The 26,966-nt window shown below is 38.1% G+C and overlaps 1 protein-coding gene across 1 annotated transcript in view; it reads left to right on the top strand.

Moving 5' to 3' along the window:
* The first annotated feature begins 1,357 nt into the window (after window positions 1–1,357).
* NDUFS6 (NADH:ubiquinone oxidoreductase subunit S6) overlaps window positions 1,358–26,966 on the top strand; it is an 87,828-nt gene continuing 62,219 nt past the window's right edge. Inside the window, exon 1 of the mRNA XM_053714405.1 lies at window positions 1,358–1,640. Within this exon, the coding sequence (XP_053570380.1) occupies window positions 1,455–1,640 (186 nt within the window). The 5' untranslated portion in view covers window positions 1,358–1,454. The remainder of the gene's footprint in view (window positions 1,641–26,966) is intronic.

The raw sequence follows: 26,966 nt of genomic DNA, 5'->3' as shown, positions 1-26,966 counted from the left end.
AAGCTCCTAAATTTAAAAATAAACAAAAACTTTGTTTAAAAATAAATAAATTACATGATGTAGAGTAGGGATTAACATTTTCTTATTGCACAAAGGTCCACTGGTAGCTATGTATTTAACCCCTGCAAAGGAGAAAAAAACACAATGATGCTTGCGCAAAAGGTGCATAACACAACACTCTTAGCAGGGGGTGACCAGTGATTGAAAGCTACCAACATTTGCAGCTCCAGAATGGCTCATCAACAATACTCTGCTAAAGAGTCAATGCATTCATAAAGGGCTAGTAAACACCAAAAATGTTATTGTTTAAAAATATAGCTAATCCCTTTATTTACCATTCCCCAGTTTTGCATAACCAACACTGTTATAGAAATATACTTTTTACCTCTGTAATTACCTTGTATCTAAGCTTCTGCAGACTGCCTCCTTATCTCAGATTTTTTGACAGACTTGCATTTCAAGCAATTAGTGCTGACTTAAATAACAAATATCTATATGAAACACATGAACTAACGCCCTCTAGCTGTGGAAAACTGTCAAATGCATTCAAATTAAAGGCAGCCTTCAAAGGCTTAGAAATTAGCATGAGCATATTCAGCTCCTGAAATGCCTTTTAACTGTGTGTTTACACTAACTTAAGAAGTTAAACACACAGTTTCCAATGGATTTTTGTGCAAAAATACATTATTTTTTTAACAAATTGGAGCATGTTCCAATTGCATTAAAAGCTCCATTACATAGCTGAATAATTATGTCATTTCTGATAGAAACTAGTTAAATGTATCTGCAGAAGAACAGCACTGGCCTTCTATCTGGACAAAATAAGTGTAAAGGCATTTTAACTTACTGTATATCACTCCTCCATTTGCTAGCTAGGAACATAACTACTAACATTTTTATCAAGTGAGAGAATAAATTCTCAAAATTAAATTACTTTCTATTCTACACAGTAAAAAATAAGAAGATTAGGACTAAATTCGCCAAACGACCGCAACACATGAAGATATATATTTGTACGTAGTCCTCGCTGACTTATTCAAAATAAGGCATTAGGCCGCATTACCCACAAGATTAAAGTGCATGTCGTGCAGCAATAAAATAATAGCATGTAACGAAGCACTGAGACTAGTTAAGCTGTATGCTTATAACACATATTATGAACAACCGCACTACATAAAATTAGAATTAGGAAAAGCAATCCCTCCCTGTCAAAACTATATAACAAACCTGAACACACGCTCCTGCACATGCGCACTGCCACAGTAGAAGCGCAACACTTATTAGCTGAGTGACAGCAGACAGCACCACGTGAGACCTTAAACCATTTATGATTGGCTATGAGGAATTGCGACCTGGTCTGTGCTTAGTTTCTGTGTCGCTACTAATTTTGCGTAAAAGGTCATACGACCAATAAGAAAAAGGAGACTGCAGAGCAACCGGAGGTGACAATAAAAATGGCTGCCCCCATGGTTGTCTTGGGCCGTGTTTGTGCCCGTGGCTCTAGCTGGACTAGAGTGATCGTCGTATCCAAGTGTAGAGTTAGCTGTCTACAGCCGCTGGGAGGCGTCAACCAGTCGTCCTGGAGAACCTACAGTGCACTAGTCTCCGGTACCGGGGAGAAGGTCACACACACCGGCCAGGTCATGTGATGCTTCCTAACATTTTATACTGTGGTTCTGCATATACGTTGAAATGTCACATGTTTAACGATTATTTGTACCCCTGACTAGTTATTATTCTGTCTGAAAATGGCTTATGTCCTTGGCTTTCAAGGGGAACTGAAAACATCTTTGTGTTGTGATCCAGTTTTCTCTAGTGACTGTCCAGATCAAAGGGTTAATATAGTGCAAAAATGCATGTACAGTCTCAGGTTTCTAAGGGTTAATCAAGCATCTGAAGCAATGTAAATAATAGTAATACGATTGCTGCATGTCTCTCTATGTCTGGAGAGCGAAATTATATTACTGCTACAGATAACTTTAATATACAATTTAGTTATACTATTTAATAGAATCTAATATTATTAAAATGAACTAGTTAACTCTTAAAGGGGCATAATACTCATATGCTAAATCACTTGAAACTGATGCAGTATAACTGTAAAAAGCTGACAGGAAAATATCACCTGAGCATCTCTATGTAAAAAAGGAAGATAATTTTACCTCACAATTTCTTCAGCTCAGCAGAGCAGACTAAGTTCTGTGTAAAAAGTTATACTCAGCTGCTCCCAGCTGCAGGTAAAAAAAAATGAAGAAATGAACAGCAGCCAATCAGCATCAACAGTGCCGAGGTCATGAACTCTTTTACTGTGATCTTATGAGATTTGACTTAACTCTCATGAGATTTCATTGTTACACTGAATAGGGAAATAATATGAGAGTGCACGAGGCTCATCCTTTCAGCTATCCTGGGACAGACATACTAATATGCTGCTTAGAAATCCTTTACAATGGGAGGTGGCTACTGAGGAACTTTTGAGGTAAAATATCTTTCTTTTTTTACATAGAGATGTTCAGGTGATATTTTCTAATCAGCTTTTTACAGCTATACTGCATCACTTTCAAGTGTTTAAACATTTGGGTATTATGGCCCTTTTTAATAGAACCCTGCTAGATAATTTGAACTTAAAGTGACGGTAAACACTCCCCTTTTATAAAATCAGACCCGGACTGTTAGTTATATTTTAGATGGAGTTTAATTAATCAGTTGTAATGAAGATATGCATTAACTTACTTTTTAATGTAGATATGAAATTCAGATGCCCTTTGCTCCGCCGACCACTTCAAATGTTATGTGAGCTAAAGTTTTGAACTGTTCTCCAATCAGCAATCTCACATTTGGACACCTTTTGTTGTAGCTAAAGGTCTGATTGGACAGAAATTCAAACCTTTGGCTCACTGAAAAATGTACTTTTGAAGCTGTCGGCAGAGCATGGGGTATTTCAATTTCATATCTATATTAAAAACTTTTTTTTTTATAGTGCAACTTCATTACAGCTGATGTATTAAACTCCACCTAAAATATCACTAACACTCTGGATCTGTTTTTATAAATGGGAGAGTTTACCATCACTTTAAAGGGACATTAAACACTTTGAGATGGTAATATAAGATAACTCGTATAAATAAATAAAACTCTGAAATATACTTTAATTATATATTTTGTCCACTTTTCCAGTAATTATATTCTGAAATTGTAAACTTTTCAGTTCCTGTTAGAAATGGAAGTGCAGAACACTGTTATATTCCACACAGTCATTGGCTGCACACTCTAGTGACCTATTTATAACTGTCCCTCATTGGCCACAGCAGAGGAAGTAACCTAAGTAACAACATGGCAGCCCCCATTGTTTTATAGACACCCCTGAGGCAGAACTTTTTTTCGCTTTCTGCAATAAGATTTAATTCAATTTTAAATTAGGCAGTTACACTAAAGCACCAGTTTGATTGCAATGTGTTGGTTAACTAAAGAATAAAACCATTTTTAATGTTTTATAATATAGCGCAGTAGTTGAAAATTGCATTGCAAATTAGCTGCAGACAAAAAAAATGAAATTGTAAAATGTCTTTTGAATAAAAAAAAATATATATATAATATATATATATATATATATATATATATATATATATATATATATATATATATGTAGAAAGAGAAAATCTCAACTATTAGTAAGGCGCACCGCTATAAATGTATAAATAGTATAAGGATAATTTTCTATACGGTATATACATAAAAATGTTCAAAAACAATGTGGTGGTACAAGTTTTTTCTTTTGTCAGCAGATTCCTGGTATATGGTAAGTATATTGTGCTTACCAGAGCCAACCTCAATCCTATGAGGTAAGTGATCAGCGAAGGGGTATAGATGATCTCTAGGAAACTGTATGCTCCCTTGTCGATCTCCTCAGGTCTGTAAGTCAGTAGAAATGGGAATCCTGGACTCTCTCACGAAAGCAAGGATGATCCTCTGGTTCTCTCTGTAGTATTGACTGGATAACTTTTTTTTTTTTTTAAAGACCTTTTTCGTGTAATGACAATCCTGGACTCTATGTATTTTTTCTCCTTTTAGAAGGTTAGAAGTCCCATGTTCTCATATGTAAGTGGATATGTTAAAAAGACAAGCGAGTTGCACGAAACCCTTATTCCTCTTAGTTAATTCTACCTTGCTCTCCCCAGCTGATGCTGCTGCAGGCTGCTGAAGGGAACAGATCACGTGACACATCAGAGCTCTGATCTGTTCCCTTCATAGGATTGAGGTTGGCTCTGGTAAGCATAATATACTTACCATATACCAGGAATCTGCTGACAAAAGAAAAAACTTGTACCACCACATTGTTTTTGAACATTTTTATGTATATACCGTATAGAAAATTATCCTTATACTATTTATACATTTATAGCGGTGCGCTTTACCAATAGTTGAGATTTTCTCTTTCTACTCACATTTTACACAGTGACACGGGTACACTGACTCACAACACAGGCAGCACGATTAGATCTTATATTAATATACTCAGGACTCCTAATAAACATAGTGAGTCCAGACTTGGAAAAAGAAAAAACATCATTTACTATCAGAAAGCTTCTCTATATTAAATATAATAACAGAGCAAATATTTTTATTGTAGTTTTAGCGCTGGTGGCCCCACCTTTCTCTTACACTATATATATATATATATATATATATATATATATATATATATATATATATATATATATATATATATATATATATATATATATATATATATATATATATATATATATATATATATATATTCATAGAAATGTAGTAATACAAAAGGTGCAATGCTCATGAGAACGTCTTACATTCAGAACAAACAGCTTTGCAGACTGGGAAAGACTAGGGGAGTGTTTGTAAAACTCTCAGAGCCAGTTAATAATCAATGCATTGCTGCTTTACAGTACTACTGCATTTGACTGTTAACTTCAAACAGCACTTTGCTCTCGATGCACTGTGTTATGGAACACTTAAACAGTGCAGCCAGAAACAGCTCTGTTTGAAGAACAGAGATGCAAAGTTAAAGCACTATGTCTAACAGTTCCTGCATGGGTTCTGTTCTTTCTGCAGATATGCTGCATTTTCTGCAATGACATCTCAGATCATTGTATGTTCTGCCTTGGGCTTTATACTTATTTTGTCATTATTTAGACAAGTAATGAAACTAAAAATTACATCTACATGTTATTCTCAGACTAATCTTTTCTTTGAATGCATCATTCTATCATCTTGTCTGCCTGTCTTTTGCAGTGGACACTGTACGTATTTTCTATTTGCACATGCATTTGCTTCTATGACTGCTGATTTGCGACTTGTGGTAAACTGACTGATGTCCACTGCTTAGTAGCTGAAGCACAGTAAATGAATATAGACCAATTAGTTACCTTGTAAGATTTATATCTGCTCCACTGTAGCGATCACCCTCCCAAACAGATTCCCCACCCCCTTCCCGGTCACCACCATCTTAGGTACTAGCAGACAATCTGACAGCCAACTGTGATAAAAAAAGCAAGTTTTTCAGTGAATAGAAAGAAATAATAAAGTCTGCTGCTTCTTACATTGCTCTGTGCCAGGGAACAGGACAGTTATGTGAAACGCCAGATCACCCTAAGCAGCCCAATGAAGGTGTATTCTTATTCTTAACGGTTGTGACGGATTCCCTGCTACCCACGACTGGGTAGCTCCGCCGAAACGATCTTCCAACACCTGGAACTATCCGCTATGTAGCAGAGAGAAAGTGATTTCAGCAATCCCACCCAAATAACTAGACAACTAACATTTAGGTGGAACAAAGAAGAACTCTTTATTGGGACAAACACATAACATTTATACAGGAACTCATCTTGATAAGACTAAGGACAAGCCCACAATTTTCCCACCATTTCCGCCCCTCCAGACAGGCTGGGGCCTCCATAGCAGCCACAGTATCACAGAGTCCCAATACCCAGGGGGCGGCGGTTTTGAAGTGATCCCAGTGGACTGGCGGCACTTCCAGTGTGCCATTTTAAAGCTCTCGGTCCCCAGATGCCACAGTCCAAATAGTGTCATGATTCGTTACTGGGGACCGGAGTTACAGCCCGGTAAAGATTGAGGGGTAGGGGAGTCCAAAACCCCCTGTTCCCCAAGTAGGTCCCCTCCGGCAATTCTACCACCCCTTCTCCCTATGGGCTACCCATCGCTTCCACTGCTTTCCAAGACCGACGACGTGCAGGGTACGTCCTCGGTCGTTAACTGTATTTTTTTGGAGGACGTACCCTGCACATCGTCGGCTGTTAAGGGGTCAAGATGGTGGTGACCAGAGAAGGTGAGAGAGCTATTTGGGAGAGATCTTGTAGGGATTCGGGGGTTAAAGGTGTCAAGTGGGAATCCATACACTACAGCAAATATTACTCTTACAAGCTAACTGATAAACCCCTTCACTGCCAGGAATTTCAGCAGCATGGTGCGTGCAATTAGTGGCTATCTAATTGCCAAAAACCAATGGCAAAGTGATGTAGGTCTGCTATTTGTGTATAAAGTGGATCCCAGTGAAGCTTTTACAACTATTTGTCTTATGACGGCAGTAGTTCTATGTAAATAATTTCAATGAGAAACCCAAAGTCTGCCTAGATCAATACCTTGGGGTATATATATAATCAAAGTCCAGGTTAGAACTGCACACCATGTAGTTTAAAGCATCTGCCAGGGTGCAACGTCAAAAAAGAATATCCATTGTGCGAAAAAGACAGCACTCACTGGTCTTCTATATAAATAAAAATTAACTTTTAATGATACAAAAGATTAAAAACCAAGGGTAAAAATTATGTTTCGATGCCTAACTGGCATCTTTATCAAATGTCCCAAAAAAAGAGCAAGATGGTTCCTGAGAGGTCACATCAGCTATGTGATGTTTCAATGTGAGTATAGAGATTCTGGCTTTCTTTCCTCTATTTATAGTGATTACCGATTTGACAAAGAGGCTGCTGTCATCTGTTTGCAGTCCTTTTCGCGCCATAGTGAGAATGGTCTGTCACACCCACACGTGTGTTGATAGGTTGAAATGTTGTATGTCAATCCCGGCAGTGTTTTACTCCAGCCGCATGGCTAATTACCATATTCGTACGTTGTTCCATATCCTCCGCCCTCCATTGATGCGGCTCGCCAATCATCCTGCTCTGTAGAACTCTAACGTCATAATGCACACCCACTAGTTACGCCTTAGTTGCGATCGGGGCCAATCAAGAGAAGGACCTTGTGTGAATGAGTGTTCCATATGCTTCTTACATAACAATGCCGTATTCAGCGAACATAAGCCTCATTAGGTCTCAGATGATTTACGTGCATGTTCGATCCCCACATTTTCCGCCATGGATGGAGTGTATGTCAGCACTATGTGGTAAAGTAAATATCGGGGTATATTACACACATATGTAATTAGACCAGACAATATATGCCCCACACATCGCAGGTATACCCCTACAAATTCTTTGTACTGCTCATTGGGGGAAGAATGACGGTCTCATGTCCAATATAGTAGTATCGTGTGGGGTGTTGGAACATCTCATACCTGTATGTAAGTACACTCAGCCTACGGTAATACAGAAGCCAGAGAGAAAAAAAAGGGTAGCAAAAGTAGAAAAAATGGAGAGAAAAAAGTTGAGAACATAATTGGAGCTGGGTCCATTGAAAGTCCCATGTTGTATACTTGTAGCAGCAGGAGGATAGCATAACATTTATGCTGGACCAGAGTAGGAGGAGCCTTATTTATCCCATAAAGGGTCCAAAATCCAGTTTAATGTTGAGTCCTTTTGGGGACACAGTGTCCAGCATATAAATCCATCTGGACTCCAATTGCAGCAACATTCTAGCTCAGTCTCCCCCCCCATTCTAGCATTGGAACATCACATAGCTGATGTGACCTCTCAGGAACCATCTTGCTTGTTAGGCATCGAAACGTCATGTTTACCCTTGGTTTTTAATCTTTTGTATTATTAGAAGTTAATTTTTATTTATATAGAAGACCAGTGAGTGCTGTCTTTTTTTCGATATATATATATATATATATATATATATATATATATATATATATATATATATATATATATATATATATATATATACATACATACATACATACATACATACATACATACATACATACATACATACATACATACATACATACATACATACATACATACATACATACATACATACATACATACATACATACATACATACATACACACGCACAAAAGTTTAGGCACCCCTGACAATTTCCATGATTTTCATTTATAAATAATTGGGTGTTTGGATCAGCAATTTAATTTTGATCTATCAAATAACTGAAGGACACAGTGATATTTCAGTAGTGTGTGTTATATATATATATATATATATATATATATATATATATATATATATATATATATATATATATATATATATATATATATATATATATATATAATCTATCCTATAGAGGATAACACAATATTATATAAAATAGGGGCGCTATCTAGATATAGTGGTGCTGGAAAAATTATATGTGATTAGCAAGGTTCAAAACACAGATATTCAAAATTCACAATACAAATATTCCCAGAAATAGTAGTACTTGTGCATAAACATACAAGAACAACTTAGCTCGTAACAAACAAACTGTAAAACAGAATGTCCAAGTAGACAAAAGATTAGAAAATGTCCAAAAAAATCCCTTTAAGGTTATAGGGATATGAGGCAGCTCTCCTCGATGTATACGGCCATCCACAACAGGTTAATCTATAATGAAATAGAGAAGGCGCCACATAGCATAATTCTGTATATTAAATCAGATTTTAAGATTGTAGTTTAGAACCACTCACGTGTATAAAAGCACCAAGATGTGGTGCTGGCTGGGCAAACCGGAACCTCAGAGTTGTCCGGTAAACTCTCCTCTTAGGCAAAGATTCCTAAAAGCCAAGAAAGGTATTCACCAAACAGGCTATCAGTCAGGAAGGCACCGTCCCGCCTCCAGCAGAGGTATAAAATGACTCCAAAAGAGTGTCCAAAGAGATATAAGGTAGCAAGTTGTATATATTAAAAAGTGTTTATTACAACACATTAAAAACACAGCAACGCGTTTCTCAGTATCATGTACTGTTTCATCAGGCTGAATAAAACTATACAACATTTGCTACTTGATATATTCTATACTAACCAATAAAGAGCTGTTTAGCATACACACCATAATCTCTCTTAATTAGTCATATGACTCACAGGTGTTTGCAAACACATTCATGTCAAAACAGCATATCCTAACATACAACCTATAACCAGACTTTTCCTATAAACAATGTCAAACTTGGTTACATCTTGCAACACTCTCTAAGAACATTTATCTGCTAACAATATATGCAGTATAAGCTAATACAGATTTAAAACTTTCATGGTGATTATACCGCTAACAAACAGCATGTAAATAAAATACATATAAATAAACATCATGTAAATAAAATTGACAATCCTTTAAAACCCTCTGATAATATATTACCTATTCGTTTATTCAAGTCTCATTTGCAGGTTACACACTTTGATCCTTATATTATCTCTTACTTTTAATCATTTTGTATTTGTAGACACAATATGTCTCATTTCAGAGAGTATCTATACTATCGAGAGTTGTTTTAAATTATTTTTGCGAAAAATTCTTTTCTAGTGGTTTCGTTATTCTCAGGTTAGGGGTATGTGTATATAGAACTATTGTTTTTATACATTGTTACGCTCTCGCAAGCTTTCAATCACTTACTAGTATATTCGATTTTCAAAAAAATGTTCCTTAGTAATTTTGCTGAGGTTACGTCTCCGTGGGTGTATACTACTGGTTATCTCCCATTGGAATAGCCAAAAGTGTCGTGTCTGGTTGCTAGGGGCCATTCAGATGTGACGTGTGGTCTCTTGATTTGGTAGAATCAACGTTAGCAACCTAACCTAATCTGCTATAATCGTGGTGTTCTTTAAATTTGGTGTTAAGTTGTGTGAATAAATGATAATCTCTGTTTTGGCGATATACCTAAATATCAGACATACTTTATATCAGATAAATAAAATGTCGTGTTCAAGTTATATACTGCGAGTTAATAACTTTTATTCTTTTATTATTATATCGCTCCTTCTATATATATCCAATTTCATTTTCTATTAAGATGGACACATGCGTGACAAAAAAATGTAAAACAGAACCAAAAAATAAAAATTAAAATTAAATTATTGGGTATTATTTGATATGTTATTTCATTTTAATTTTAATTTTATTTTGTTATTATATTATGATCTAGTTGTGTGAGTGATAGTGAAAACTAGATACATCTCTCTACATATATTATTTTTTATATATATATATAGTTTAAGGTTGTTTTTTAAAAATTAATTTTTGGTAGATAGTTCATATCTCAATATTAATGTATGAACCCGTAATAGTGCCATAATGGTGCAATAAGGGTGCTTAAATAATATAACTTGTATACTAAGAATTTATGTGAAAAGCTCCATAATAATAATAATTTTTCAGTGTTTAAGTCTTTGTGTGTTTAGTTCCATGCTATATAAAATGTGAATATTATGTCCTTGTGAAATAATTTATATACGCTAATTTTATTTAACTTAGTGAGTGAAATATTCTCTTAAAATGACTTGTGAAATATTTAGTGTGTGTCAAAAGCTACCAATAAACGAATAGGTAATATATTATCAGAGGGTTTTAAATGATTGTCAATTTTATTTACATGATGTTTATTTATATGTATTTTATTTACATGCTGTTTGTTAGCGGTATAATCACCATGAAAGTTTTAAATCTGTATTAGCTTATACTGCATATATTGTTAGCAGATAAATGTTCTTAGAGAGTGTTGCAAGATGTAACCAAGTTTGACATTGTTTATAGGAAAAGTCTGGTTATAGGTTGTATGTTAGGATATGCTGTTTTGACATGAATGTGTTTGCAAACACCTGTTAGTCATATGACTAATTAAGAGAGATTAGGGTGTGTATGCTAAACAGCTCTTTATTGGTTAGTATAGAATATATCAAGTAGCAAATGTTGTATAGTTTTATTCAGCCTGATGAAACAGTACATGATACTGAGAAACGCATTGCTGTGTTTTTAATGTGTTGTAATAAACACTTTTTAATATATACAACTTGCTACCTTATATCTCTTTGGACACTCTTTTGGAGTCATTTTATACCTCTGCTGGAGGCGGGACGGTGCCTTCCTGACTGATAGCCTGTTTGGTGAATACCTTTCTAGGCTTTTAGGAATCTTTGCCTAAGAGGAGAGTTTACCGGACAACTCTGAGGTTCCGGTTTGCCCAGCCAGCACCACATCTTGGTGCTTTTATACACGTGAGTGGTTCTAAACTACAATCTTAAAATCTGATTTAATATACAGAATTATGCTATGTGGCGCCTTCTCTATTTCATTATATATTTCAGTAGTGAAATGAGGTTTATTGCATTAACAGAAAATGTGCAATATGCATCAAAACTAAATTAGACATGTGGATACATTTGGGCACCATTGTCATTTTGTTGATTCGAATACCTGTAACTACCTAGCACTGATTAATTGGAACACACAATTGGTTTGGTGAGCCAATTAAGCCTTGAACTTCATAGACAGGTGCATCCAATCATGAGAAAAGGTATTTAAGGTGGCCAATTGCAAGTTGTTGTTCTCTTTGACTCTCCTCTGAAGAGTGGCAACATGGGGTCCTTAAAACAACTCTCAAATGACCTGAAAACAAAGATTGTTCAACATTATGGTTTAGGGGAAGGCTACAAAAAGCTATAGCAGAGATTTAAGCTGTCAGTGTCCACTGTGAGGAACATCGTGAGGAAATGGATGACCACAGGTACAGTTCTTGTTAAGGCCAGAAGTAAAATATTGGAGAGGCAAAGGATGGTGAGAATGGTCAAAAACAGCCCCCAGACTAACTCCAAAGACCTACAATATCATCTTGCTGCAGATGGTGTCACTGTGCATCGTTCAACAATTCAGCGTATGGGAGAGTGATGCGAAAGAAGCCATTTCTGCACACACGCCACAAACAGAGTCGCTTGAGGTATGCAAACGCACATTTGGACAAGCCAGCTTCATTTTGGAAGATGGTGCTGTGGACTGATGAAACAGATTCAGAGTTATTTGGTCATAACAAGGGGCATTATGCATGGCGAGAAAAGAACACAGCGTTCCAAGACAAACACTTGCTAGCCACAGTAAAATTTGGTGGATGTTCCATCATGCTGTGTGGCCAGTGCCGGTACTGTGAATCTTGTTAAAGTTGAGGGTCGCATGGATTCCACTCAATATCAGCAGATACTTGAGAATAATGTTGAGGAATCCGTCACAAAGTTGGAGTTACGCCAGAGCTGGATATTTCAACAAGAAAACGACCCAAAACACTGCTCAAAATCTACTCTGGCATTTATTGAGAGGAACAAGTACAATGTTTTAGAATGGCAATCCCAATACAAAGACCTGAATATCATTGAAAATCTGTGAGGTGATTTTGAAACGGGCTGTCCATGCTCGGCAACCATTAAACCTAACTGAACTGGAGATGTTTTGCAAGGAGGAATGGTCCAAAATACCTTTATCCAGACACTCAATACAGGCTATAGGAAGCGTCTAGAGGCTGTTATTTCTGCTAAAGGAGGCTCTACTAAATATTAATGCAATATTTCTGTTGGGGTGCCCAAATTTATGCACCTGTCTTATTTTGTTTTGATGCATATTGCACATTTTCTATTAATCCAATAAACCTAATTTCCCTACTGAAATATTACTGTGACCTTCAGTTATTTGATAGATCAAAATGAAATTGCTGATCCAAACACCCAAATATTTATAAATGAAAATCATGGAAATTGTCAGGGGTGCAGGTATTATATATATATATATATATATATATATATATATATATATATATATATATATATATATATATATATATATATATATATATATATATATATATATATATATATATATATATATATATATATATATATATATATATATATATTATATATATATTATATATTATATTTTATTTTATTTAAAAAGCAGGAGCCGGCCCATAAGTTTTACATTCTTGCTTTTTAAATAAAGATGCCAAGAGAATGAAGAAAAAATTATTAGGAGTAAATTAGAAAGTTGCCTAAAATTGCCTGTTCTATCTGAATCATGAAAGTTTCATTTTGACTAGATTATACATTTAAGGTGAGCCTAACAGGAAGTGCATAATCATGTCCTGACAATTTTTAAAACAATTACATGCAGGTTTTATTATACCAAGCTGGTAAATGGAATAACACAGGTTTATGATTTGTAGCTAATATTTGTAATGTATTCGGATTAGTGGTTATTTCACCTGTAATAATTAGAATGATTCATGTTCATAGCAAGGGCCTTACTACATTAGATATTTCATATTTCTTCTGTTCATGAATTATTGTTTTAGTGTGTCTGTGCAATACTGTGTAGCTGGATAAAGTCTATTCAGACAGTCACATTTTTGCTTTTTAGACATGTGCACAGACAAAAAGGTTGTTTTTAACAGATCATTTGTTATTGAAATACATTTTATTAAGCTGCTGGTGCATGGGATTGTTCGGTACGGCTGAGACAACATTATTTAACTAAAATTTGTTGACCCTTTATTTCCTAAAGGGAATGTCTTCAGGGCAGCAGAGGAACAGCTGGACACCAGCTTAAATTTTAAAGCACTCTAGACCCAATACTTATTCTTTATTGTTACTTACCAGACAAGCATCTTGCAAAGGGTTCCACGTCTGTAAGCTTGTAAGAAGTACAAGCTCTGCGACCAGCTTTCTTCTTGTCCATTTAGCTATTTTCTTGTATGACAGTTTAGCAGTGCACGTTTAATATTTTTCAGTTTGCTATTTTAAGTTGCACATGCACAAATCAGTGTGTGCAAGTAAGAAAACATTCAGGAGTCGATCTTGATTGGAGAAACGTAACCTACCAAAATATACACGCAATAGGTGGGCGGAGCTTGGTGGCCATTTTTTGCTCCTAACAATAAATTTTTAATGTACTTCTTACAAGGTTATTAAATGCGGGACCTGTTGTAGGATGCTTCTCTGGTATTTAACAATAAGTTATCAAAATTATGTATTTGGTCTAGACCAGTGTTTCTCAACAGCCGGGCCGCGGCCCACTACCGGGCCGCGACGGCCCTGCTGGTGGGCCGCGACCCGACATTGCCTTCAGACACTCATGTCAGTTTGCGCACTGTGAGCATGTAGCGGCAGGCGGGCGCACTGTGACCGGGTAGAAGTGGCGGGCGGCGTGCAGAGCGTGAAGCATCGGCTCACAGGTAAGTAAGCTCACTGACACCAATGACATAATTACGGCCACTGACACCAATGTATATATTTAGGGCGGCCACTGTACACCAATGTGTATTTGTAAACTGTGTGTGTGTGTATGTGTGTGTATATATATATATATATATATATATCTATATATATAATCTATATATATCTATCTATCTATATATATCCCACTGACACCAATGAATTATAAAATTATTAACCCACTGTAAACTATATATATATATATATATATATATAAATTATATGATAATTCAGTGGTGTGGGATCCATATATAATATATATAAATGGTTTATAGTGGGTTAATTTTATAATTCATTGGTGTCAGTGGGTGAGGGAGGAGAGAGAAAGAGAGGGAGGAGAGAGAGAGCGAGAGAAGGATGAGATAGAGAGAGGAGAGAGAGAGAGAAAGAGAGGGGAGGAGAGAGAGAGAGAGAAAGAGAGGGGAGGAGAGAGAGAGAGAAAGAGAGGGGAGGAGAGAGAGAAAGAGAGGGGAGGAGAGAGAGAAAGAGAGAGAAAGAGAGAGAGAAAGAGAGAGAGGAGAGAGAGAAAGAGAGGGGAGGAGAGAGAGAAAGAGAGAGGGGGGGAGAGAGTGAGAGAGAGAAAGAGAGAGGGGAGGAGAGAAAGAGACTGTGTGTGTATGTATATGTGTATATATATATATATATATATATATATATATATATATATATATATATATATATATATATATATATATATATATATATATATATATATATATATATATATATATATATATATATATATATATATATATATAATTTCTTCCAAACCTACTGCAACCCACTCCCGATGCTTACCGGGCCCTGGACCGGTCCGGCTAAACCTTACCGTGCCTTGAGGTCACTTAGGTTGAGAACCACTGGTCTAGACTGTCTCTTTAAATAAAGTGAAAGTAATATCTATTGCTACTGCTACAAACCAGCAGCATCACACATTTTATGGGGTATGTATTGTGAAGAGCAAAAGTGAATCTTGGATACTTATTGGCTGATCCAGGAATCTATCATCTGACAAGGACTTTGTTGGAACATTTTTTGAATAGTGTAAACTGTAAATTTGAAGCCTTTCCTACCTTTATAGTAGCCATTTTAATTGCAAGAAGGAATCCAGTACATTTTTGTGTTGCATGTATTTGTTTGTTCATGGAAGGGTACACGTATTTCTTTATAGCAAACAATACAGCAAAATTAGTGGGGTTTCTTTTGAATTTGTTCAAATGCACGTCTATTGCTTGTACATAAATCTTTTTGTTATTGTGAGTTGAGAGACTTTTGTTTTGTTTGGTAGATAATCGAGTTCAGGACCTCATTTAGCTTTTTATAAAGGTGTTTTCTTGATGCAGCTTGATTCTCATTGTCACAGTTTTACACCATCTCCTTTGTACACCAGTACTGGAAGTAACCCTTTGTGTACTGGAAGCATTTTAAGGACAGCTTTTACATGATTGTTAGTTGCTGACAGTTGCAAACAAATTTAAGCAGGTATTTTTCCGTCAGGGGCACCAATTATCAATATTGTGTGTGTCATGGTGTGGACTAGAAATCATTCACATGTAACACATTTAACAGCAGAATGTTGACTTATAAATGTTATTGTATTTAAAGGGACAGTAAACCCCCTTGTAATTACACAACATTTCTGTTGTGTTACTATAGATTAACATATAAGCAAGTCTTAACATTTTTAAAACACAATAGTTTGGGGTTGCCGTGTTTCTCATTCAGAAAATTCACTGGTATTCTGGGCTGTCCTGTCCTTAAAGGGAAGTCAAAATTAATCATGCATGATTTAGATAGAGCATGCAATTTCTAGTCACTTTTAAATTCATTTCTATTTTCAAATGTGCTTTGTTCTTTTGGTATCCATTGTTGAAAAAGAATACACACATATCCTACACTAGTGGGAGATAGCTGCTGATTTGTGCCTTCACGCATTTGTCTCTTGTGATTGGCTAACTAGATTGCTGTGGTGATAGATTGTAGTGCAATGCTGTTCCTTCAGCGAAGAATAACAAGAGAAAGAAGCAAATGTAATAATTGAAGTAAATTGGAAAGTTGTTTAAAATTGTATGTTGTATCCAAATCATGAAATAAAAATATGGGGTTTCATGTCCCTTTAAGCAGGGTAAGACGGATATACTTCGGGAAAGTTCTCCTCTGTTAAAGACACAATTAATAGAAGCTGCTCCCAGGTGGAGCAAGCTTCTGAGCAGTTCTTTATATCTGGTTGAGCACTTCTCTGTGTTTATATGAATAGCAGATCGTTAACAAATTTAACCTTGATAAGAAGTAGGTGAAACTTTTTTTGCCTACATTTAAATTTTTGCTTTTTTAAAATAACACACAAAATAGCAAATCTGTGGAACTGATATATTTCTAAATGTGTATACAGTATGTGTAAAGGTGGTGAGAAATTAAAAAGAAATACAAAATGAAATACTGTGCTTTCCAACGGATCAGCATGGTGTAAAAATTTAACCCATAAAAACAAAACATTTTAATTACATTTCTCCCAGTAGTGCATTGCTGCTCCTGAGCCAACCTCAATATGCCTTTCTAACAATGGATACACTAGATGCAGAACTTTTTTTTCACTTTCTGCAATGAGATTTTTTATTTTTTAGTAAACCTTTTTCTGCAGCCTTGTCCCTTCATTGGTTGTCCTAAAAATGATGGCATGTGCCTGCAGCAATAAAATATATATATATACTTTTTTTTTTTTTTCAACTTATACAGGTAAAAGGCTTCTCAGCATCTTACACAATTATAACCTAGATTATGGTTTTGTTAAAGTGATATTAAACAGTGCTCCTTTGATAAAAACAAATATGTTAAATCAAAGTAAACCTGAAAAGTAACATATTGTGTAAGTAAAAAAACAGCAAACAACTTACTTTTCTTGCATAATGAGCACTTAGAACTTCTCAGTGTAGCCCCTGCTCCCAGTGTGATATGGGAGCGGACATCTTTGAAAATTAGTTTATATTATGACTGATCTAGGCATGAGCAAGTCTGACTCCCTGTCATGTAGTCCATTCACTTAGTAACCAGCCTAGAAGTTTTATGACATCAAGCTAAGATAAAACTTCCTGCAGAGGCCCCACCTCCTTGTAAGGCTGTGACAGGAAGTAAAGGTCAAAGCACAAATGTAGGGAAAAAACTAAATAATAAGTACAATTATTTTAAATAGATTAATACATATTACAATTATTTTTTATTGAGTATAGGACACAGTTTAGTGCCTTTTTTTTATTACAATGAAACAAGACTTTTAAACATCCCTTTAACTATTGTACACCAGTAATTCTCAACAAGGTGTCACCTGCAAGGGTTGTAATATAAAATTAAGGCTGATGTGCAATGTTCCTAATACTTTAGTTTCCTGTGGCATTATGAAAACAGTTCAAATGTGTGCTCCATACAAAGCTCCTAAATTAACAAAATAAGCAAATAAAAGTTGCATACAGGTAAGAGGTTATGTACAGTGCTTAAAGGGACAGTAAACCCAGTATTTTTTTTGACAGAAATGGAAATAATTAATATGATTTACAAATGAATAGTTGGCTTCTATTATAGTTTTGTTTTTTTGTCATTGTTTTGTAATTGAAATTGTTAATGATTTCCAAGCCTTCTGTGATGCTTATTGTATCACAGAGGGCTACCTTTTGTGCTAAGTTCCTGATCAAATATGCATGTGCAGTACCTTACCGCATGCAGTTTCAGCATCAGTGTAGACAAGCCTGCTGGAATGAGAAGCTGAAGAACAGATCTGATTGCAATTTCTTTTCTGTAGCCTCACTCCTGACCACATGCACACTTAGGAGCTAGCCTGCATAGTAATAATAATTGTGAAAACAGAGAGAGGGGAATTGAGAAGGCAGTGGTAGAGCAGAGGAGGAGTTTGAAAAGAGGAGGGGAGTGAGGGGTACTGGAGAGAAGGCAAGATAATTATAAGCAGCACAATATGGGTGACCAAGATATTTATTGTGGCCCTGTGCTGAGGAACAGGGTAACATCAGCGGAGAGGGCTTATGCTGCTTTGAGAGATGGCATTAGATGCCCGGTGCTTTATGGGAAATCTGTATCCGAACCTAGTGTTGCCTGTACTTGCAGGCACAATGCAATGACACAACTATCTAGAAGCTTGAATAAAACCTGTCGCTAAGATTAAAAGTAAAAATGGAAGGGTTAGTTACCGCATCTGGCCAAATGGGACAAGCCCAAAATCATCAAATGGTAGGTATCCCCTAATTTGGATATACAAAACCACATACTTTGATCTACCCTGAGACTTTCTTGATGAATTATTGCAAACTAGTCCTAAAGCCCGTGTACACGGGCTATTTTTTGCAGTACAGTGGTTCTCGCTCTTGCGCTCTCTCTCGCGCGCGCTCGCTCTCCTCTCTCCCCTCTTTTTCTGCGTCAAGCACGGCCCCGCCCCCTGTCACGACTGGTCGGCCCCAGATGCCACTCAAGTCAGTCTGTTGAAGGCCAGGTGTGTTTGTCCTCGAGCAGTTTCTACTGCGCATGACAGCTTCGGATGCGCATACAACTTTATATACCATTTGTGATGATTTTCAATTCACTTAGGATTTAATGCATTTTTTATTTTTCCTAATTGAGACGGACTGTATATGACACCCCTGAATGCCCCTTAACATTTTAATATTGGTACTATTTTTAAGGTTGGCCAACCTCTGTTTGGATTGCATGTTATATTTTATTATAATATTTATATCCACTGTCCTCTAGATTCAAGTCTGTAGATATGACACACATGAACTATATAGAGGGCTCTTTTATGAATTTTATTTTAATTAGACTTAATCTGTATCCGAACCTAGTGTTGCCTGTACTTGCAGGCACAATGCAATGACATAACTATCTAGAAGCTCGAATAAAACCTGTCCTAATAATTTAGTAAAGAGGTTGCTGTTTTTGTAGTGTCCTGTGATTCATTTGTATATGTTTTTGACACTATATAATATTGTGGTGCAATAAATATACTGTTCACTGTCCCAGGATAGGCACAATTATTTTTATGCAGAGGCTCATTATTCTAAATGCAGCGATTGGATTGTAACAATCAGTGCCTCAACTTCTTTTTCAGTAGGCTTTCTTGAGCATCGCAGAAATTTAGAAGTGCATTTAATTTCTATAACTTTAAAAAATCAAATGCATATTACACATTTACATTTAATATAATATGTTATGTTTACACACTCAGTAAAAAAGTAAAGTTTACCGGTCCTTTAAAGTATATGTAAATTTTAAGGATTGAGTGCCCATTTTTTAAAAATACTATTAAAAACAGGGGCACTTTCATTCATTAAAATTTACATTTGAAGAGTTTAAAAAAAAATAAAAAAAAAAAATACCTTTTTCTTAAGGAAACCCGGGCCGGCGATCCTCCGCCACTTCTAATGCTGTACTGAGCATATCGATAACAAAACCGGCTTCCTCCAATCGTTGCGTGGCCTCACAAGCAGGACACTCTGGGGTGCATACCATAATTGGAGGAAGACGGTTTCGTCATTGCTGTGCTAAGTACAGAGTTGCTGCGGGCAGAGGATCGCTGGTCTGGGTTTCCTAAAGAAAAAGGTAAGTATTTAAAAACAAAAACTCTACAACGTAAAGTTTAATGAATGAAAGTGCCCCCGTTTTTAATAGTATTTTTAAAAACCGGGCACTCATTCACTTGTTTTTAAGTTATGTATTAAGTATAAAAAAACATATTGCCAAGTAAATATAATATACAGACACACTTAAAATGTGAACAGAAGTGTCCCAAAACAAGACAAGTCAGAAAGCCACTTCTGTCTGTATGTGGCAAGTATAAAACACGGAAGGGGGCTGCACTCTGACTGGACCGGGTACACATCCTATGACCCTGCAACATGCTCAGCCCTGGGTGCAAGGCCTATAGGGAAAATTACAAAATAAATTAATACAACACACAGAGAGAGTGCAGCACTCACTTACAAGTACTCCACTAAGATTAAAAGTAAAAATGGAAGGGTTAGTTATCGCATCTGGCCAAATGGGACAAGCCCAAAATCATCAAATGGTAGGTATCACCTAATTTGGATATACAAAACCACATACTTTGATCTACCCTGAGACTTTCTTGATGAATTATTGCAAACTAGTCCTAAAGCCCGTGTACACGGGCTATATTTTGCAGTACAGCGGTTCTCGCGCTCCTCTCTCCCTTCTTTTGCTGCGTCAAGCACGGCCCCGCCCCCTGTCACGACCGGTCGGCCCCAGATGCCACTCAAGTCAGTCTGTTGAAGGCCAGGTGTGTTTGTCGTCGCGCAGTTTCTACTGCGCATGACAGCTTCGGATGCGCATACAACTTTATATACCATTTGTGATGATTTTCAATTCACTTAGGATTTAATGCATTTTTTATTTTTCCTAATTGAGACGGACTGTATATGACAGCCCTGAATGCCCCATAACATTTTAATATTGGTACTATTTTTAAGGTTGGCCAACCTCTGTTTGGATTGCATGTTATATTTTATTATAATATTTATATCCACTGTCCTCTAGATTCAAGTCTGTAGATATGACACATATGAACTATATAGAGGGCTCTTTTTTAATTAATATAAAATTCATAACTTTTATATGAAATAAAACCATTTTGTTATTGCACCTACCAGACTTCATCCTTTATGCTACTTATAGATAGAACTGTTATTGCTGATACAGCTATCTGCCTTTTACAATCACATAGTTGACACCTATTAGTTTGTATTAGCTTTGTATAGCGCTTCCTTTACCTATACATCTCAATTCTACTTCGACCCTAGGGTACCTGAGGGGGACCTTTTGGTTTAGGGAGCATACAATCACCCAGCACAGGAAGTATAAACTCTAATTCTCAATATAAGCCAAACTGCACAAAAGATTGTCCCTCAACGTGATGTGAACTTGAAAAAGGCCAACGTTAGGGCCGAAACGCGTAGAAGGGAACTGCTCAAGCTTCCTAAATCTGTAAGCCTTTCTCCAATATAGGGCTGGATTGTTACTTGCGATATTGCACTATGTTGTTTTTTTTCTTTTTACACGTTTTTTTCCAATAAGGAATCTGTTAAGGATAACATGGACACTATTACCTATTATAATTTTTCATTATTTTTTACTTTTTCTTTTTTTTTTTTTTTTTTTTCAAAAAAAGCTTTATTGAGGAAAATACGTATAAAAATTACAGGCTTTTCAGTTTTTTCAAGATAAATGTGTATACAAAAGTGTTCAAACATAGCTTTACAAAATGTGACTATCCAGTGTGAACCTATGCTAATCATTCTCATTCTACCCCTGGCACCCCTCAGCAAGGTAAAATATTAACTGTTCATGATGCAGGTAAAGCTTAATTCTCCAAGAAAGGAGACATGTTGCAGAGTTCCAGTGGCACTTAGTTGATGAAAGTCCAAGAGTCCGTTAGTGCATTGTCCCAGACGCTCTGCGTCAAGTCCCGCAAAGTTATATCATCATATGCTGGGGTTACCAGGGGGTGTGAAACCAGGGGGAGGTAGGAGGTGGGTGAGGGAGAAGAGGGGAGAGAGGGGGAGGGGGAGGGGGTGATACCTGTCTCTTTTAAGCTATTTGGGGGTGTTTGTGCGAACAGACCTTTCCTTGTGTTCCCATTGCCTGAGTTGTTTACAGATCGTTTGTGCATGTCTAATGGGGGATAGGTGAAAGTAATGAGGGGAGATGAGAGAGGGGGTAGGGGAGTAGAAGAGAGGAGAGTATCGGTTGAAGAGGTATAGGGCCAAATTGTGACCTAGCTTATCTTAAACTGTCTGTCGTCTGTGTGCTGCCCAGCCCTCCAGCATTATCTCGTGTGTGTCTACCGTCCCTTGACGGATGTGGTGGTATCTTTCTAGGCGTAAGAGTAGATCTATTTGCTCTTGCCACTCTTGGAAGGTCGGTGTCGTTCTGGACTTCCAGTGCTTAGGGATTAGTAGTTTGGCTCCATTTAGCATGACCAACAGGAGTGCCCTGTTTGCTCTGCAAGTTAGTTTGGGTAAGGAAAGGAACAGTAATGTTCCTGGGTTACTCTGCAGGGGTTTCCCCAAGACTAATTCTATGTGATTAAAAACGCTGACCCAATATTCATCCAGCATGGGGCATTCCCACCAAATGTGAGTTGGAGTGCCCACTCCACCACAGTCCCTCCAGCATTTGCCTGAGGCCTGCTTGTAAATCTTCTGCAGCCTGCTGGGTGTAAGATACCACCTCGCCAGACATTTGAAGCTAGATTCCTGTACTCTTGTAGAGATTGAGGCTGACTTGGTCACTGAGAAGGCGTTTTGCCAATCCTCATGGCCTATCTCGGTCTGCCATTCCTTTTCCCACATCTTCGTGTAGGAGGGGAGTGTCTGGGCTTCATCTGTTAGTAACAGTTTATAGATCAGGGAGATTGCGTGGGCTGTGGGCGTGCCCTTCAAGCATAAAGTCTCAAAGGTGGTGGGGGTTCTGGTCAAACAGAGTCTGTGTTTATGTGTCATGAGATAATGATTCAACCGCATGTATGAGTACCAGTTCAATGTCAGGTGGGGGTACTCTTCCGAGATGTCAGCCAGCGTCTTGAGCTTATGACCATCGGTCAGAGACCTGAGGGTGTAGCCTTGTAAAGGTATGTCGGCATTGGTTCTGTTATCTGGTAGGTTCCAGGGTAGTGCAGCGTTCCGATAGAACGGGGTTAGTGGGGAATGTCTGGTTGATATGTGAGACGTAGTGTTTATTATCTTGTCCCATGTGGAGTAAAAGTCCATCAGCAAAGAGTACTTAGTTGTGGCTGGGTGTCTGTCCTTATTTAGTGTCCAGGCACCTAGGCCTGCGTTGTTCGTTTCTAATATGTCGCAGTCCAGTCTTACCCAAGCTTTGTTAGGGTCATTGGAGCACCGGTCCAGTAGTCTGCTCAGCGTGATTGCCTGTTTGTATGTTAGTATATTTGGGACCCCTAGGCCCCCCCTGTCTCTGGGTAAATACAGAGTTCTCCTGGCTACTCTTGGTCTGGTCCCTCCCCATATGTATTGTTCAATTAGGGTCTGGATTTTTTGTAAATAGTTCCTTGGGAGGGGAATCGGTGTTGTCTGGAGAATGTAAAGCAATCTGGGTAGCACGTTCATCTTGACAACATTTATTCGTCCTAGCCAGGAAATAGATTTGTTCTTCCATCTGGATAAGTCTGCTATCAGCGTGTTCTCTAGACTTTTGTAGTTCTCTTGAAAAATAGTTTGGGTGTCTGGAGAGATGAATATCCCTAAATATTTAAGCTTATCTTGTTGTAACCTTAAGGGGCAGGTGCCTAATGCTGTGGTCAGTGTCTCTGTGTGGTAGGTGATGTTCAAAATCTCTGATTTAGCTACTTTAAGGTGAAAGTTAGAGAGGCGGCCGTAGTCACTAAAGGTGTTTAAGACTCTGGGGAGGGAGGTCTCTATGTTGGAAAGCGTCAATAAGATGTCGTCGGCATATAATGCCAATTTATGTGTGTTTGAAGTGGTTTTGATGCCTGAGATCAAAGGGTCCTCTCTGATTTTCTGCGCTAAAGTCTCTATTGAGATGGCAAATAAGATCGGTGAGAGTGGACAGCCCTGCCTGGTCCCGTTTTTGATGTAGAATCTGTCTGATAATAGGCCGTTGACCTTTACTCTAGCTGAGGGGTTTTTATAGAGGGCAAATATCTGTCTGGTAAAGGTGTCGCTAAACTTCATTCTCGCTAGTACTGCCTTCAGAAAGGGCCAATGCACACGGTCAAACGCCTTTTCGGCATCTGTCGAGACCAGTATGAGAGGCGTGTTCTGAAGCTGCGCGTGAGAAACCAGCTGAAGCACCTTCAGCGTGTTGTCGCGCGCCTCCCTCCCTGGTACAAAGCCCACCTGGTCAGGGTGTATCAGCGTGGGTAGGATCTTATTGATTCTGTTGGCTAATACCTTAGCATAGATCTTTACGTCCACGTTAAGGAGCGAGATCGGGCGGAAATTTTCTGGCTTATCTGGTGTTTTACCCTGTTTAGGGAGAACAGTGATGTTTGCCTCCAGCATCTGATCTGTGAATCCCCCCTCTGTCAGTAGCGAATTGAATAGGAGTGTAAGAGGTGCTAACAAGTGATGTGTGAATTCTTTGTAATATTTCATCCCTAGTCCATCAGGGCCGGGACTCTTACCATTTGGCATACTCTTGATGGCTAGTTTAATTTCGTCGGCTGTTATCGGTCTATCCAGCTGATCTGAATCCTCTTTAGACAGTGTGGGTAGTTGGATGTCCCCTAGATATGTGTCTATATGTGATTGTGGGCTGGTGTTAGTGATATTGTAAAGTGCTTCATAGTATCGTCGAAATGTCTCAGCTATAGTCACGCTGTCTTTCTGTGGTTGCCCTGATGTGTCAGAGATAGTGTATATGTGTGTTCAACTGTTTGCGTTTCAGCGCCTTGGCTAGAGATGGGCCTATTTTATCATTCATTTCAAAATATTTTTGCTGTAGTATTGAGGCTTTGCTCTGATATTCTTTGATGAGATGGTTGTTCAGTTCGGCCTTAGCCGTGTTTAGGGACTTAAGTATTGTGGCGGACGTTGTGTTCTTCTTTAGCTCAGACTCCCAATATCGAATCTGAGACAAAGATGAGTTCAGGAATTGTCTATTTTGTTTGGTTTCTGTAGCTTTGAGTCGTATGAGTTCCCCCCTTGCTACACATTTGTGTGCTTCCCATGTCGTGGAGGTGGGCAAAGCGTCTAGTGGATTCTCAATGAAGTAGTTCCGTAGTGTAGAATCTATGGCCAGTTTGTGTAGGGGGTTGTCTAGTATATGGTCATCCAGTCTCCAAATGTGTGGTTTTATGGGTATATCTGGCCAGTCTAATGTGCATTGTACGGGGGCGTGGTCCGACCAGGTGATTGGCAAGATGTTAGCGCTGTCAATCAGTGAGAGGCATATTTGGTCTGTTATGAGGTAATCGATTCTGGTGTAAACTTGATGTGGATGTGAGAAGGTGTAGTCCCGTGTGTCTGGATGTAAGAATCTCCACACGTCATGTAGTTTTAGTGAGCGGATTTGAGAATTGACAGTTCTGATTATTCTGTGCGGTGTGGAGGTCTTCCCTGATGATGTGTCTAGGGAGGGGACCAAGGGTAGGTTAAGGTCGCCCGCCAAGAACAAAATGCCTCTTGAGTGTTCCAAGAGTAGTTGTGTCAGTTGTTTGAATACAATATGTTGTCCGTGGTTAGGCAGGTAGGCATTGGCTATAGTGATATAGGAGTTATACAGGATCCCCACCACTAAGAGATAAGAACCACTGGGGTCCTTGAAAACCTTGGTTGGTCGGAAGGGGATTGTATTCTTTATGAAGATACCCACCCCGCCTTTCTTAGATCCGCCCGATGCTAGGTAATGGGTGTTGTATCTGTGGGTGATGTATCTAGGCTCCCTCCCTCTCTTGAAGTGTGTCTCTTGTATGCAGATAATATCCCCTCCCGCTTTGTATAGCTGCGTGAAAGCAATTGATCTCTTTTCAGGACTGTTAAGTCCTTTGGCGTTAATGGTTATGAGTTTAATGTGACGTGGCTGCATGTTTTTGGTGCGCTATGGGTTTGGTTACGGAACTCCAGAGGGCTTTGGTTGTGGTCAATCTATTTATTAGTGAGCAGGCGTGCTGAGGGCTGGGCAGTGTCTGTCTGGTCTGTAATCCCTACTTCTTCTGTGAGTTTGTAGGGCGTGTGGTGTCTGTGTCTCTCAGGTCCAAGTATATGATAATGAGAGGGAAGTGGTGAGAGGGGTAAGGAGAAATGAGAGAGAGGAAGGGAATAGTGGGTGAAGTGGTAGCGAAGGTAAGAAAAAGAAAGGTGAGTTTACAAGTAGGTATAATGTACTAACAGTACTGCTGCTTCACCTAGGAAGCCGGTGTTGCGTAAATAAGTAAACACTAGAGAATTATAAAAGCAGCAATCAAACAATGAAAACAGATAACTAGCAATATAGATAACTAGCAAAATAGGGTAATATCCCCGTTATTAAACCCAGCATTTGAAATAGTAAAATTAAAGATGACCTTATATTATATACGACCTGATGCCTTGGGTCAAGGACTGGCCTCCAACCTAGGCCGTGAGGGCGAACAGTCCATATGTGGATGCGTTTCCTCCGCATCATCAGCAACAGTCACAAGTGAAGGGTGTTTGTTTAGGCCCTTTTCATTGTTGGGTGCGGGTGCAGGTCGCATCCGAGTCCCCAAGAGGGGCCTTGATGTAGAGCCGTCCTTTGGTTGTTCCTCTGTCTGGATGTGTATCCGAAGTGCCTCGCAGAAGTGGGGCAGGTCATCTTGAGTTTTGTAGATGGCTGTGGTGTTGCCGTTATTGGCAATGATGCTGACCGGGAACCCCCAGCGGTAAGCGATTTTCTTTTCTCGGAGCACTGATGTTATGTGGCTCAGGTCCCTTCTCTTTTGGAGAGTCGTGGGGCTCAGGTCTGTAAAGATCTGAATGCGGCAGCCAGCATGTGTGAAGTCTTGCTTTTGCCTTGAATGTTTT

Source organism: Bombina bombina, chromosome 5 (assembly GCF_027579735.1).
Source record: "Bombina bombina isolate aBomBom1 chromosome 5, aBomBom1.pri, whole genome shotgun sequence".
Taxonomy (NCBI): Eukaryota; Metazoa; Chordata; class Amphibia; order Anura; family Bombinatoridae; genus Bombina; species Bombina bombina.
Note: the sequence above shows the minus strand (reverse complement) of the source record. Positions and strands in the feature narration are given on the sequence as shown.